The sequence below is a fragment of the Leopardus geoffroyi genome, chromosome D2, assembly GCF_018350155.1.
Source record: "Leopardus geoffroyi isolate Oge1 chromosome D2, O.geoffroyi_Oge1_pat1.0, whole genome shotgun sequence".
NCBI classification, from domain to species: Eukaryota; Metazoa; Chordata; class Mammalia; order Carnivora; family Felidae; genus Leopardus; species Leopardus geoffroyi.
In genome coordinates this window covers 63821097-63836883 of record NC_059334.1, presented here as the reverse complement: position 1 = coordinate 63836883, position 15787 = coordinate 63821097, and the positions used below count along the sequence as shown (strand labels likewise).

Below are 15787 nucleotides of genomic sequence, written 5' to 3'. Positions count from 1 at the left end.
GCAGTCATAGCCATCTAGCTGGTTTGCAGTTACCAGTGATAATGCTAGCAGAAAGAGGGGAACAAAACATGGGTTCCAGCACAAAGCAAGCTTCAGGAAGAGGATGAAATGAGGCTGAATGAGGTTGTTGGGGAGGGGCAGCTGTTCTGCATCCATATGGATTTACTTCTGTTATTCGACACTAGAAAAGCCCAAATGCAACTCTGCTGCTGTCCTGCCAAGTTTAGAGGGTGATGCCTGAGCCCTTAGCTTTGTCTTTTAACCTGGAATGGGTTATGAAAATATCTAAATTGAACTTAACCTTTTGACTGTCCTGAGAAGGAGGAATTCATCTAATAGGGATCAGTGTGGGATCACTAGCAGGATCCCCCATCCCCAGAATTGAGATACTTTTTTGACCCTCCTAAAAGGGACAATGTTCAGGGAATATGGTGCAACCACTTAATTCTTACTATGGGATAGGCACTGAAGAAAGTCTAAAATTCCTGCCCTCATAGCACTTGTAGTCTACTGGGGAAAGACAGACAATAATAAAGCAATCAGAAAACATGATCACTCCATGTGGTGACTAAGACAATGAACTAGGGTGTCAGAGTGTCAGGGTGTAGGAGAGATCAGGTGGCCTCAGAAAGCATTTCTGAAAAGCTGATGTTTTTGCTGAGATATGACTCATCCAGAGGTTCCAGCCATGCTTAGATTTGGAAGAAACTCTGCACTTGCTATTGTCTTTGATAGGCATAAGCCTAGATTAATTAAGGTACAGAAAGGAGATGGTAGTGTGGCTGCAAAACAGGGAATGAGGGCAGAATGGTAGGAAATTAGGGCACAATGGTAGCAGGCCAAATCATGTAGAGTAGAACAAGCCAAGGAAGGAAGACTGCATTGTATTTTGTGGGAGAAAGGAAGCTACTGGAGTGTTTTAAGCATAGGAATAGTAATATACGATTTGGGTTTTCACAATCTCATTTTGGTTGCTGTTAGGAGGATAGGTTTTAGGGCAACAAGGGTGGAAGGAGAGAGAGTTTGTAGATTGTGGGAGTGATCCAAGTTGTGGTCAACATGGGCAGAGGTACTTTGGGTTAGAACGTGTTCTGGAGGTGAAGACTCACAAGGACTTGCAGATGGCCTGGGCCTTAGGGGAAGGGGAAGGGGAAGGGAAAATCAAGCTCTCCTGAGATTTTGACTTAAGCAACTATATTTTTTATTGAGTTTGGAAAAACTGGTCTGGGAAGAGGGGTTCAAGAAGAGCTGAAAAAATTGCTTTCTAAAGTAGAAGATTCAGGAAGAGCTCCACTTTGGTCACATTGGGTCTGAAATCCCTACTAGCAATTCAAGGGGAGATAGAGGCTGCGTATGTACATGGACACACATGTCTCCATCTTAGAGGACAGTGAGATCAGAGCTGGAGGTATATATTGGAAATTTGTGAATTATTGGCTAATAGGTGAGACTTAAAGTTGTTCTTTGTGGTTGTCATTAGAGGGAGAAAACAAATGATGAAAGGAGAGAGTACACATGGAAGATCACAGTTTGAGCTAATGTATCTGGAGGTAGCTGTCCAAGGTAGTAGCTCTCTGAGCTTTGTCACTGCTCAGACCAACCTCTCTGGTACTTGCCCAGGGATGCTAACTGAAGATGACAAGTTTTCTCAGACATATTGCTCTGACAGAACAGTGACCTCCCCTGTGAAAATATCTCCTCCTGTCCTCCTTCCAGGGGTGCAGGGTTACCCTCGGGCCCAGGAACTGAAACAGTCAGGCCCATAGGCCAGCAAACACACCTCCCACCTGTGGGTCATGACTCCCCTTTCCCCAGCTCGATCTTCATCCTCACCCCCCAACAAGTAAATGTCTGGTTGAAACTGACAATGAGATGCCATGGGACTCACCATTCAAAGTCCCAGTCAGCACAGACACAGGGCTCTGAAACCACTGTCCCTGAGGAATCTCGACCCAGGGCACACTGAGCTCCTGGCTTGCGTTTCTTGAATATTTTTCTTTCTCCCATGACGCAAGGCTCCCCCTTAGAAAGAAAGTCCACGGTGAGAAAGGAAGAAAAACACAAAGAAGGTGAAATAAACCAGCTTCTCTATAGGAAGCACTGGCCTTTCCATTCTCTTTTGGTCACTCTGTCTACCAATCTCATCCCTAGTAACCATTCAGGAGTCTCAAGGGAAAAAGGGCCAGTCTTTTACTACCACACAAGAGGAACACCATGTAGGAGGTGCTGGCTCATCACTACCTCCCACCCAACTTAGCCAATGATGTCTACTTCATCTTGTTTCTCTTCCACCTCTGGAGAGAAGGCAAAAATTCCAAGTCATTGTCACAGACTTACAAATTGCCCAAATGACTTCAACAGAAATTGTGGTAGAAAAGAATCCAATTCTGGCATATTTTTCATATCATCTTCAGACTAAAACTGAAGTTGGCCTGAAAAGTTCTCTCTCTATGATAAATAATCATGCCCAAGTCCTTATTTCCAGTCAAGGGCAAAGAGAAGTGGAGAAACTGGTATAAATCACATGACCGCAATGGTTCTGACGAATGCAGAAGTCTTACCTATGCTGCAAAGCAACAAATATCTACCATTTCTAGAGGCACTCACCCCAATCCCTCACCCTTTATCTGTGGCCCTGTTTCCAGGGCTCTTGGGGATCTCACTGCAGGCTGGCCTGACAAATATTCTCACCCTCCCCACTAACAGGTGAGATGATGAAACCACTGAAAGTCCTCCTGGCTGTCTGGGTTTATTTCTCCACAGATAAAGCAAAAGCCCAAGGTAATACCTGCCCCCCTCACCCCTCGACTATTCAATCATCTCAACTGGTTGATCAGGATCACAGGGTGAAAAATGGTCCTTAAATACCATCTTTGCATGCTTGACCTGTGTGTGTGGACTCCAACCCTCCCCCCAAATCCATCACTATCTTCAGATGCCCCACTACCTTCTTCCTCCAAATAGGAAGGCCCAGAGATGACCAAATAGGCCTTGTGGTAGTTCCTCTTCCTAGAAGCCAGTATGCCCCTACCACATGGTATACCTGATTGAGCAGGTGCCAGGTCTGATAGTCTTCCTTGGTGCAGCGTCGGCTGAAGATAGATTTGTAGTCCACTTTCACCAACTGCCATTCAGAACGGAGGCTGAAGTGGCCGAAAACTCTAAGTGTTTAGGGGAGGCAGGGGAGAGACAAACAGAGAGGTCCCACTAGTCAGTCACTAATACACAAAGACTGGAGGGAGAGAGGACTAAATTGCGGCCTGGACTCAACAGGTTCTTCCAAATTGAGGTCTTGGAAGGTCACCAAGGAGAAAGTCCACCATTTACACAACTCTAGCCAACTGGCATGGTATTCATAGTGGGTTTAAAACTAACCATTTTTTAATTGCAAAAGTAATATATGTACTTTATAGTAAGCAATGAGAACACAGAAAGACATGAAGAAAAACATCACCCAATAGTTCAAAACCTTACACAGAAAGATATGAAGAAAGAAAAAAATCACCCAATAGTTCAAAATCTTACACTCAACAGGTAGAACTGTTGTTGATATTTTGACATGTAGCCTTCTTGTTTCTCCTTAATGCAAGCACAGGTATTTTATCTACTGATGTCTACTGACAGGGACTCAGTTTCCTCATCTGTAAAGTAAATGTGTATGTGTATGGTGGGAATGGGGGCAAATTAGCTAATCTGAATTGTGGCTGCCAGTTCCAAAATTCTGACAGAATCTAAGTGTGCTTTAGTTGAAATTCCTATTGTTTAATTCACATGAATAACACCCTCCTTTCCCTTCCCTGAAAAATCACAGTAGCCCCATAAAAGGAACTCATATTTATGTATAGTAAAGAAACACACCATCTATGTGACTTAGATAATCAATACTGACCTTTTCAAAGCCCAGTAGTTGATGGCCCTATACATATGAATGACCAATGGTTTCTAGAAAAATGGAAAAAAAGACTGATCACCCATACTCTACTTGGGTGGCATGTCTTATAATTACAATGCAAGATATCTATCATAGTGCTGTAAAGAGGAGACCAACCACTCTGGGAACCTAAACCAACTGAAGTCTTTCAAGGCATTGGATGGATTCCATTTCAGCAAGACTTAATCATTTTATCAGCCCCAGATTCTCATCTCCTTCCAGTCATATGTTCTTGTGGTGAGACCTAAGAGACTACTCCTCAAGGGACAGTCCCTTCTTCTTTCTGAAGGATGAAGATGCTTTGCAAGGGGTGGAAGTTCACTAAAATTGTGAAATGGATGAAGAAATAGGACTGTTTTGTAGATCGTACAACTTACATATTACACCTTGAGAAATGCCGTTTAATGTTCTATCAATTTAAAAGTTAAATACAACTTTTTATAGTCTTGTCTAAAAGATCAAACAGACTTTGGGGTGCCTGGGTGGCTCAGGTGGTTAAGTGGCCGATTCTTGATTTTGGCTCCGGTCATGATCTCGTGATTTATGAATTAAAGCCCTGTGTCGGACTCTACACTGACAGGAGCCTGCTTGGGATTCTCTCTCTCCCCCACTCATTCTCACTCTCTCTCTCTTCCCCCTTCCCTCCCTCTCAAAACAAATAAATAAATAAATAAAAACATATAAAATTAAAAAAACAGACTTTGAGGTGAATAAGTCATAGGGATAACAGGCACTGCATAGGAAATACAGTTGATGATATTGTAATCATTTTGTGTGGTTACAGGTGGTAGTTGCACTTGTAGTGAGTGTAGCATAACGTATGGAGATGCTGAATCACTATATTGTACACCTGACACTAATGTACCATTGTGTGCCAACTATACTAAAAGAACAAAACTAAAAACATATGATCTTTATAAGAATCTTAGCTCAGCACTGAGTAGCAGAAGCCATGGGGCTAGAATATCTTGGGTTGTGTGGTCAATACCGTGTGGAGCAGAGTGAATGTAAGCATCCCTCCCCTAGGCTTACTCTGATCTCTTGCATTTTTGCTGTATTCATTGGTCTCCAAATCCCATACGTCCATGCCAGGTCACCATTGAGGTACTTTCACCTTCTAGTCCTGATTCATTTCATGGGGAGTTCGCTAGTCAGTCCATTTAAAATCTCTAACAAAGCAGTTATGTCTTAAAAGTTTCTACTTATTTGAAGAGAGAACAGTTAAACTGAAAGACTGTCAGGAGAAACAAACAAAAACCACTGTGAGAAGACCTTGATGAATGTCTTCTTCTGTCTCTATCCAACCTTTCTAAATCTTTTCATATTCAAATATCACCTCCTCTAGTCTTCCCTGATTGGGATACTCTGAGTAGAAGAATAATAGTGATGCTAAACCAAACACTTACACCTACTCCAAATAGTTTACAGTTATTTCATGGATCATAAAATACACCATGTGTGATTAACGCCATTCCTTTCCATGGAAGGATTACTGGACAGACAGAAGAGGGAAATATGAGGCACACAATTTACCTGGGTATCAGCAAGGCATCTGACAGGGTTTGCCTTAATATTTTTGAAGAAAAGATGAAAAAATATGAGCCAGATGCCAGTAAAATTATGTGACTGAATAGTACCTAATTAAGGCATTAAAATCGAAGAGGGGGGAGGGCATGAGTAGTCAGCTGCAAGGTTCTGCTGTCTGCTCTTTCCTGTTCATCATTTTTATTAATGACTTGAAGACATGAAAATAATGATCATCATTGGAAATCACATTTTCTGATGACACAAAGCTGGAAGAAACAGTCAATATGCTTGATGGCAGAATCAGGACCCAAAAAGGTCTTGACATACTGAAGGGAAAGGCTGAATCTAATAATGTGAAGTAACAGAAAGATATGTCAGGTCCTTCCCTGGCAACTACATAAGTATTGAATAAAGAAAATGATGCTTGATGCAGCTCAGGTTAAATAATAATAATAATAATAATAATAATAATAATAATAATAATAAATAATAATAATAATGTGGCATCTTAAGAGTTTTCATACACAATGTAATTAATGTAAATAAATACTTCAGAGAAACCAAAAATACTTAAGATGATCTTACAACACATTAAGAATTCTGTATATTATCAAGAATGAAAGAGGCAATATCCAGGCCTATTCTACATTAACTAGATCACAAAGAAAAAGGTAGCCAATTTTGGATGTCACCATTCAAAGATATACACTAAGTGTCTCAAACTAGAATACATGTATGGGTTTTGGTGGTCATAGTAAAGTTTGAATCTCCAGAAATTTTAAATAAAAATATGCATTTACTGGAACATGTGTATTTATTATGGAGAAATTACATATATTTTATCATATTTTTGAAGTGATTCACAGTTCCTAAAGCTTAAGGACCACTGAAATAGACACTACATAAGATGGCATACTGTATTGAATAGTGACTCCCCCACGGGACATGAGCATGTTCTAGTCCCTGTAACCTGTGAATGTGACCTTATCTGGACCTTTGCAGACATAAGTAAATTAAAGATCTTGAGATGAAAACATCCCAGATTATCAAGGTGGGCCCTAAGTGCAATGACATGCATCCTTGTAAGAGAAACATGCAGGGAGGAGGAGGCCATGTGAAGAAAGGGCAAAGACTGGAGTTATGTGGCCACATGCCAGGGAACACCTGGAGCCCCTAGAAGATGTAATATGCATAGAAGGAATTCTTTCCCAGTGCACTAGAAGGAGTGCTACCCTGTTACCACTTTGATCTTAGACACTAGCCTCCAGAACTGTTAGAGAATTAATTTCTGGGTTTTTGGCCCCCTAATTTGCAGCACTTTTTTATAGCAGCCACAGGAAATTAATACAGATGGTGATGTGATTCAAGACCAATTTTTGGGGTGCCTGGGTGGCTCAGTTGGTTAAGTGCCCAACTCTTGATTTCAGCTCAGGTCATGATTTCATCGTTCATGAGTTCAAGCCCCACAACAGGCTCTGTGCTGATGGTGTGGAACCTACTTTGGAGACTCTCTCTCTCTCTCTCTCTCTCTCTCCACCCCCCCCCACTCATGTGCAGGCTCTATCAAAATAAATAAACTTAAAAAAAATCACTTTTCACCTATCTATCCAAGGAGTGCTATAAAAACTATGGCTGGTTAACCGGGAGATGGCTTAGGAAGGGCAGGGGAGGGGAAACCAAAAAGTGGGCCTTCTGGGAAGATCACGTGAGTATAAAAAAACTAATAAGACAGAAAAGCGTGAAAGTTTACAAAATATGAGAGAACTTTCTAATAGATAAACTTGCCCACAGAGGAAAGGAATGCTCAAGAGTTAGTAAACACAGAACCTCAAGCCCAGGCTTCACCATCTCCCAGGGCTGCTTTGGAGGAGGATGCAAGCATCACCCAAGTGCCCAGCCTAACTGACCCTGACCCTCTAAGGATGTCCACGTTGTTGGTCTTCCCAACTCTCTGGGATACCTGTTTCCAGTCTCAGAGAGCTCATTTCAGAACTGACCACAAAAATAGGTGCCAAGTTAGGACTTTAATTCAGCCTCTGTCTTCTGCAGTCTTGCAAGGCATATCCTTTCATCTATATTTCTTTGGCTTCTAGCCCAGATGTCTTTACACTGTGTTTCCCAGGTCCTTCCTCAAACTGTAAATTGATACAAAAATATTTTTACTTGGGAGTGTGCTAGTCTGCTCTCCCATGTTATCACTTACGTTTGCCAGATACAAAATTTTAAACACTGAATGTCAGGACTATAATCTTTGCTCATTTTCTCATTGGACCCCAACTAAGATCAGTGGACCCTAACTAAAACCCCTTAGCAACTTTCAGATAGTAATGCACTCCCCATCTCTCTATCCATTATTGGTTCTGGGAAGAAAAATGTTCAATATGGGTCCCCGCCTATGGGACATAAGTGACTGAAATGGTCTCTTGGATGTATCTGGCTTCCCTAATTCCATTCAATATTGCATTAATTCACAGTTCTTCTGATTGGAGCCCATGGAAGCCAAGGAAATGACAGAAATGCAGCAAACTTAGCAGGAGATAAAATAAGGACTAATTTAAATTCAAGCATTTCTCATCCCTTTTCCTAACTACCCTTAGAACAGATGTTAAAATTCACAATAGGATTTGTAAAAGTGAGAAGCCAGCATAGAAAGCAGGATGACCATCATGAGAAACCATGTACCTTACTCCGGGATGATAATCACCCACAAGGTGGATTAGGAATAGAGAAAGCCCAGACTACTTCTGATTAACAAATAAAAAAACTTAATTTCCCAGATAAAAGTTTCTTATTCACTGGAAATGCTCCTCTAAAGTTACAGATCTCATCACCAGTAAGTAGGCACAGCATATTCATCCCATTTGTGGTAAATTCTGGGGGAAACAAAGCGGTTTATATATCAATTTAATATGAAAACCCAAGAGAGGTAGGGTGAAAGAACCCAAGACATGGAATATCTCTAAAAGGATAACGTGATTCCAAAATCAGGTGATACTTCTTTCAGAAAGACTTCTATGACTGTTCCAGCAACATTGAACTGTTTCCTCAGAAGCTCAAATGGTCCTATTATCTCTAGATAAGAGGTTCTCCACTGTCTCCATCAGAATCACAGAGGGCTTGTTAAATATAGATTGCCTTATTCTCTTACTTTCTTATTAGTATGTTTTGGGTGCCTCATTGCATTTCTTTCTTTCCCTTTTTAAATGTGTAGCTATTTATTTTGAGACAGAGAGACAGTAGGTGCCACTTAGTGCAAGTGGGAGAGGGACTGAGAGAGAAGGAGAGAATCCTAGGCAGGCTCTAGTACTGTCAGCACAGAGTCCTCTGAGGGGCTCTGTCTCACCAACCACGAGACTGTGAGACCATGGGATCATGACGTGAGCCAAAATCAGGAGTGCTAATGACTGAACCACTCGGGTGCCCCTGATTATTTGCATTTCTAAAAGCCCCACAGATGATGCTGATGCTGGTCCCAAGACTATCCTTTAAGAAACATAGCTCTAGACCCCTTATCTAGAATTTAATTTTCCTACCTTTGGTCAAGTTTGTGTTAACCAATTAGAAAGCTCCTTATGGTTTGGAACACTTCTTATGCTTCTTTTTCTTCTTTTTTTTTTTTTAAAGATAATTTATTGTCAAGTTAGCTAACATAGTTTCTACAGTGTGCTCTTGGTTTCAGGGGTAGATTCATACGGTTCATCGCTTATATACAACACCCGATGCTCATCCCAATAAGTCCCCTCCTCAATTCCCATCACCCATTTCTCCTCTCCTTCACCCCCTCCCCATCAACCCACAGTCTATTCTCTGTATTTAAGAGTCTCTTACGGGTTTGTCTCCCTCTTTGTTTGAAACAATTCTTTCCCCTTCCCTTTTCCCATGGTCTTCTGTTAAGTTTAAGTTCCACATAGGAGTGAAAACATGTGGTATCTATCTTTCTCTGACTGACTTATTTCACTTAGCATAATACCCTCCAGTTCCATCCTCATTGTTGCAAATGGTGGGATTTCATTCTTTCTCATTGCTGAGCAGTACTCCATTGTGTACATAAACCACATCTTCTTTATACTTTCCGTATGCCATAAAGCCTTTCAATGGTAGGTGCTTGATAAAGAAACACTAATTGATTATTGAGGAAGGAGGAATTCTAGAGTGTGGTTTCAATCTCAAGTCTTTGGCAAAAAAAAAAAAAAAAAAAAAAAAAAAAAAAAGATAATTTCTAGCATGCACAAATCCTCTATCATCCGTAGTCCCACTTCCTTGCAATTACCAAGGTAAACTATTTTGACCCTCTGCTGCAGAAATGTATGCCTAACCCCACTTCTTAACTTAAAGTGTATTTTCGCCAACATATAAAAAAACTATCATGTGAGATAAAGATGTGAAAATCTTGAAAATTCCACTGAACAACAAATGTTCATTACCATCACCATCACTCCTATTGCTGGAACCCCAAGAGATACACATCTAAGTCCCTGCTCATCAAGAGCTTTTGACAGGTTTGGCTCAATATCCCCCTTTTAAGATACATACTAGCCTCAAATTCAGGGCTTTGCCTTTTGTGTGTGTCTGTGTATGTGTGTGACATTTTATACAGAGCCTTGGAGAAAGTAGATACCTCATACATAAATACAAATGACTGGAAACAGGTAGCCTGCCTGTTAGTTCCCTCGAAGAAGTTGTTCCTGACCAAAGCAAAATTAATGAATTCTCTAAGCCATTCCTCACTATATGGATTTTCAGGAAAAATCAATTAAAATTTATTACTTCTGTTTTTCTTTTTACCTTGTCACCTGGATTTTTTCACAAGAGTTTTTGGCTTAAGATTCACCCTCTTCTTTGGCTCTATCAACCTAAAAGACTGTCTCTTCCTTTTTTTAAACTCCTCTGGTATCAAATGTCTAGATTACTAATGTGACTCTGGTCAGAGAGTGCCCTCATGTGCTCCTGTCCTGTTGCTTGATTTTTAACACGCAGATGGTTTAGTCATGGTGACAAGAGTATGAGGCAAAGAAATAGAAAATATCTTTCCCTATTCCTGGTCTGCCACTAAATTAGCTAAATAACCTTGAGCAAATAACTTCATCTTTTAAACCAGCAGCTTCCTTACAGAAGATGACTTTAATCAGTGACACATATACTCAAAGGTTGGAATGCAGAAACAGTCTAGGTGGAATGTGGCCCTTTTAAGATAATTTCCAAGAGTTTATTTTCTTTCAATCCTTATGCCTACCTCCAGGTGTACAAGCCATCTATCTCCTGGTGACCCCATACACAAAAGATTTATCTTTTAGAGTCATTCGTCTTTATCTCCACTGGCACTTCTTCCATAAAACAGATGCTCATTAAATAGTTCTGGGTTGATTAATGGATAGAATTAATCCATCAAAGTCATTCACTTCTTCAAAATTGGAGTAATAGCTTTATCTGCCCTTATTTCTGGGCCAAAGAACACGGTTGATCTGTGTGTCCTTTGGGGTTTAGAAAGACAAAAACAATCTTGAGAGAGAAATAGCAGCAGCTTCTCTGTCCTTTGTTATCCTGGACTTCCACAAACAATTGATTTTCTGGGACCCTAACATACCTTCTCTTACCCACCATCCAGACTTGAGTGAGACTTCTGGGGAGGGGAGTGATTAATCTGAGGGACGGAAGTGGTTCTCAAAAATGAAAAGAAACTTCATTAGAATTCCATACACATAAAGGTTTAGCTACTCATTAATTAAATGATTTCAAAGGGGATCTGGTTATATAATTGCTATAATTTAGGTGGAAACAATGCCACACTAAATGTAATTAGAGAAGCAGACTCTGTGAAGATGTTTTTTTTTTCTTTACAGGAGAGCAATTCTGGGTCACCTGATTCTCCCCTGCATAGTTCTTTTTCCTGACCTCCAATTATACCAACCTTTATACACAGTTGTAAAAGCTGAGAGAAGATTCTAGGAGAGAGTGGTTGATCACAGTCCTTCAGAGAGGAAAAGGACAAGGATTCAATACTAGAAAGAAAGGCACTAGAAATGTGCAAAAGAAAGAACAAATAATGCTTGGGGTGGTCCGATTAAGACTTTACTGTGGACTAATTTTTGAAAGAACATCTGATTGAACTCAAGTAAGATGATACAGTGTTGTCATCAGCCTGCCCCAGAACCTGCCCTTTCCCTTATCTTCCTCAGGGACTCTTACACCTGCATCTCGAGCTCTTCTAACCACTAATTCCCCCATTTATATCTGCCTGAGGAAAATTTGAAGGGAAGAAGGCCAAAGATGACTTGACAGGTCCTTCCTGACTCTCCTCTCTCTGTGGCTGACTTAGCCAAGTTCTCACTCATTAGGCTAGAAACCTGTGTGTCAGCAGAAACTCAGTCCTTGACTTGGTCCTCTCTCTTAATCTCCTGCCTGACACTCGTTCCTTTTCATTGCACTTCTAAATAATCTCTCATATTCACCAACTCAATAGGAATCCCATTTCCATACCCTGATAACAACAATGGCTACCACTGATGGCTATATTTTACAGCATGCTTATCATTTTCCAGGGACTCTGCTAAATGCTTCATGATTTTTATAATCTGGAACCCCACACACATTCCCTGAGAATCATGGGTATAGTCATTTCATGTAAAGAAACTGAGGCACTAGGTTCATTTTCAAGATCAAGGTTGAACTAGGATTCAAGTTGGCATCCATGTGAAGCCAACTCTTACTGGATGCTCATCCTCCTGCTGAAGAATGTAATCCAGGCTCTCGTACTTACTGCTTACTGCCTCCTCACTGGTTTCACTTGTTTATACCATATATCCATATTCATGAAACCAATTTTCCACCAGCTTCCAGATAGTTGTCTTTGAGCATGATTCCAAAGACACTACATGGCTGCTCAGAAACTAGTTACAGAATAAAGTAGAGATCACATTCCTAGAACTAGCATTCTATCCCAAATCTGGACCTCATAATTCTTTTCCAAACTGTTCTTCCTTCTTCCCTCTGTTCCAACCAAACTAGTCTACTTTATTTTCCACAAATGCCTACTCTACACAGATGCTTGCATACATGTGCATTATATAGATATGCTGATGGTAATTGCTGTGGAACACTTAGCAGAGTCCCTGGTGGTGCATGTGCATGTTCATACACATACACACACACACACACACACACACACACACACACACACACACACACACACATTTTACTAATTCAACACCTTTTTTTGCCATGCTATTTGCTCCTTCATTCTCTGCCTACCCCAATCCCATTCTAAGCCCCCACTGAAATGTCACCTCCTCTTAGAAACATTCTTTAGATATTGCAAGTCTAAGGGATCTCTCCCTCTTCTAAGCTTTTGACGTCCTGTATGAGCAGATGCTGATCTCCTCCCCCAGAAACAGAGGCTTTTCCTCAGTTTCTCTAGCTTTCTGCTTCAGTGACACCATATTCTCCTTTCCTTACTGGTACTTCTGTAAGTGTACTTCTCACCTATCTCTTTTTCCCCTCATTTCTGACTGTGGTAACTTAAGTCTTCATCTTCTTGGTTCTTACACTTGACCTTGGCAATTGTATTTATTTCTGCAATTTCAAACTCTTTGTAAAAAAACTCCCAAGGTACCTACTCTTGTCCTTGAACTTTCATAAGCTCTAGTCATGACTATCAGGATAATACCTTTGAATTTGATTCAAAAGCCACCCTACAGTAGCCTCCATCTATCTTTGTAATATTATCTCCTGCTCTCCTCCATGTTACTTGCGCTCAAGCATAATTCTGTTCATTCCACCAAAAGCAGCATGATTTCCTAGTGCCTGATTTTCCTCTGCTTGGGGATGCTATTCCCCACATCTGATTTTGTCCAATTCCCACTCATTCTGCAGGTCTCAAGTCAAGCAGTAGAGGGGGTGATGGGAAATAATGCATTGGAGTGAAAGGAAAGGAGGGATAGTTTTTCAAATCTAAATATTTCATAGTGGCTGTTTAGATTTCTTCTTTAAAAAACAAAACTACCCCCAAATGACCCAGGCTTTTGTTTCCAAACATATGATGTATTCTCCTTTATTTTCTTTATCATAATTCTATTTTAATATTTTGATCTAATTATAACATTTAGAGATAATATGACCTCAATTATATCAGCTCTTTGGAATTAGTCCATAATTTCCATGGGGCCCAGTGTATGGTCAATTTAAAAAAAATTAAATGTTTGCTTAAAAAAAATATATTCTCTATTTGTTGAATAGAAGTTGTATACAGGTCTTTTAAATAAAACTTACTAATAGTATTCACACCAAAATCATACTCCTTGATTTGACTCCTTTTTGACTCCTTGTTCTATTGATTTCCATGTGAAAATTATTAAAATATTTCCTATGATACTGCAAATATTCCATATCTCCTCGAGTTTTTTGTACATGTTTGCATTATGTAATCATAACACTACAGATTTTGAGATTATTCTATCTTCTTGATAGATTATTCTATTAGGTTTAATTCAAATGCTAACTTTTCTATTATGTTTTCCTTGATATTTCCTCCTCTTCCACTCCTTTCCTTAAGAAGAAAAAAAATATCTTTCCTCTGAATTTTTGTAGCATTTTTTCTGTACTTTGGGTATTACCCTTAGTACTTCCAGAAGGTATCAAAATTAATACACTATGTACATAAGTGTGTTATCCTCCTTGCTAGATTTTAAACTCTTAAAAGTTTGCAACTTATGACAAGCCATCCTTGTCATATATTTATTGTCTGAGAGCCAGCAGAATGAACTAGTTAAACACACAGGTGTTATTATCAGATAGGGCAAGATGTGAGTGCCAATCCCAGACCCAATGAAAGTCTTTACACACGTTAATTAGACTTCCATTTTCTCATGTGCAAAATGAGGATAATAACAGTACCTAACTGAGTGTTGAGGTTTAAATGTGTCATATATTTATAGTGTTTTGTATAAACTAAGAAGCAAATAATTTTAAATTATTAATATTTTTATGTAATAGCATCTAATTATGATAATTTGCTTTATGTCCTTTGTTGGATGACTGAGAACTTTGTGGGCAGATAGTGTACCTTATGCTTTTATATACTCATGATCTCTACAAGACTGCAAACAGTAGGCACTCTAGAAGTCAGTCAAATAACAATAATAATCAGGAATATCAATATTTGTGATTATTTATTGAACCCTTACAGTTCATTAACCACTTTGTATGGATTATGTCATTTCATTTATTATTCTCATTTAACAGATAGGGAAACTAAGGCTCAAGTTAAATAACTCATCCAAAAAGAATTATAGAGCAAGTAGGTGTGGCAGCCAGTCCAACTTAGGCAGTTGCTGCTAATATTATAACACAGTTTTCAGCACTGTGCTTTTAGCAAGGCCCATATCTCTTTTAAGTATTTCATGATTCATTAGCAATCATGGACTGCACAGTTTGTCACTGAGGTTTGGGCATGGGGGTCCCCTTAACAACAGCTCATTACAGGCTGCTTGCACAAAAGACAAAAACCCCATGAAATATATAAAACTGAAAGTGCAATTGGAGGAAGGAAGAAAAATCTGCAGAGAAGATATATCCAGAGAGCTTCAATTATGACCCCATTTGTCTCAAGTTCTAAAGCATCAACTATGTGGATGATTATGTACTTGAACCTGAACTATGACAATCTTCATTGGTTCTGCCTCTATTTGGGAGTCCTTTGGGCATGAAAAAGGACAAATAGAATTATAAAGTCTTAGTCATCCAAGGGTCATTAGGGACAAATCATTGACCCAACCCCTTCATATGCTGGCTAGGGAAAACAATGATGTAGTGGTTTGCTCAAGAACACAAAGAACTAGGACCCAAGACTCCTGGAACCCAGCTCTTCCTCCCACGTTGACTACTTTTCACGGGAAGCCTTTGCAGCATGCAGGCTGAGCCGTGATTTGCCAGGGGTGACAGTAGTGCATTACTGGAAGAATGAAGGGTACACCAGAGATCATATTCAGGGCTGTGGCAAACAAGGAAGTCTTCAGCCAAGACTTTCCTTCTACATTTTGCTGGCTTTTCCTTCAGGCTTCTGTGTCTAAAGGATGCTCCAGGTTTTCCAAACTCTAGCCTGCCAATCTGGAACTACAGATAAGTGCTCCAGGTTCTTTTAAGAGAGAGAATTTTTCTTTGATTTGTTAAGATATAGCATTCCTCTGTACACTCTACTGAATCAAATGAATCATCAGAATGACACAGACAATGATATACCCTGGTTTCTGAGGAAGTGAGCCTGCTTTCCTCCAAAGGCAGCTTAGCTCTTCTCACTAAGTTAGGTGAAGGTCAGAGATCCCATAGGTGAAGGTC

At 39.9% G+C, this 15787-nt stretch overlaps 1 protein-coding gene across 2 annotated transcripts in view; it reads right to left on the bottom strand.

Moving 5' to 3' along the window:
• Positions 1 to 15787, bottom strand: part of SORCS3 (sortilin related VPS10 domain containing receptor 3) — a 593451-nt gene that overhangs the window by 45988 nt on the left and 531676 nt on the right. For both annotated transcript variants that reach the window (XM_045438831.1, XM_045438829.1), the window contains exons 15-16: positions 3044 to 3161; positions 1889 to 2022 (exon numbers count right to left, since the gene is read on the bottom strand). In XM_045438831.1, the coding sequence (XP_045294787.1) occupies positions 1889 to 2022; positions 3044 to 3161 (252 nt within the window). The remainder of the gene's footprint in view (positions 1 to 1888; positions 2023 to 3043; positions 3162 to 15787) is intronic.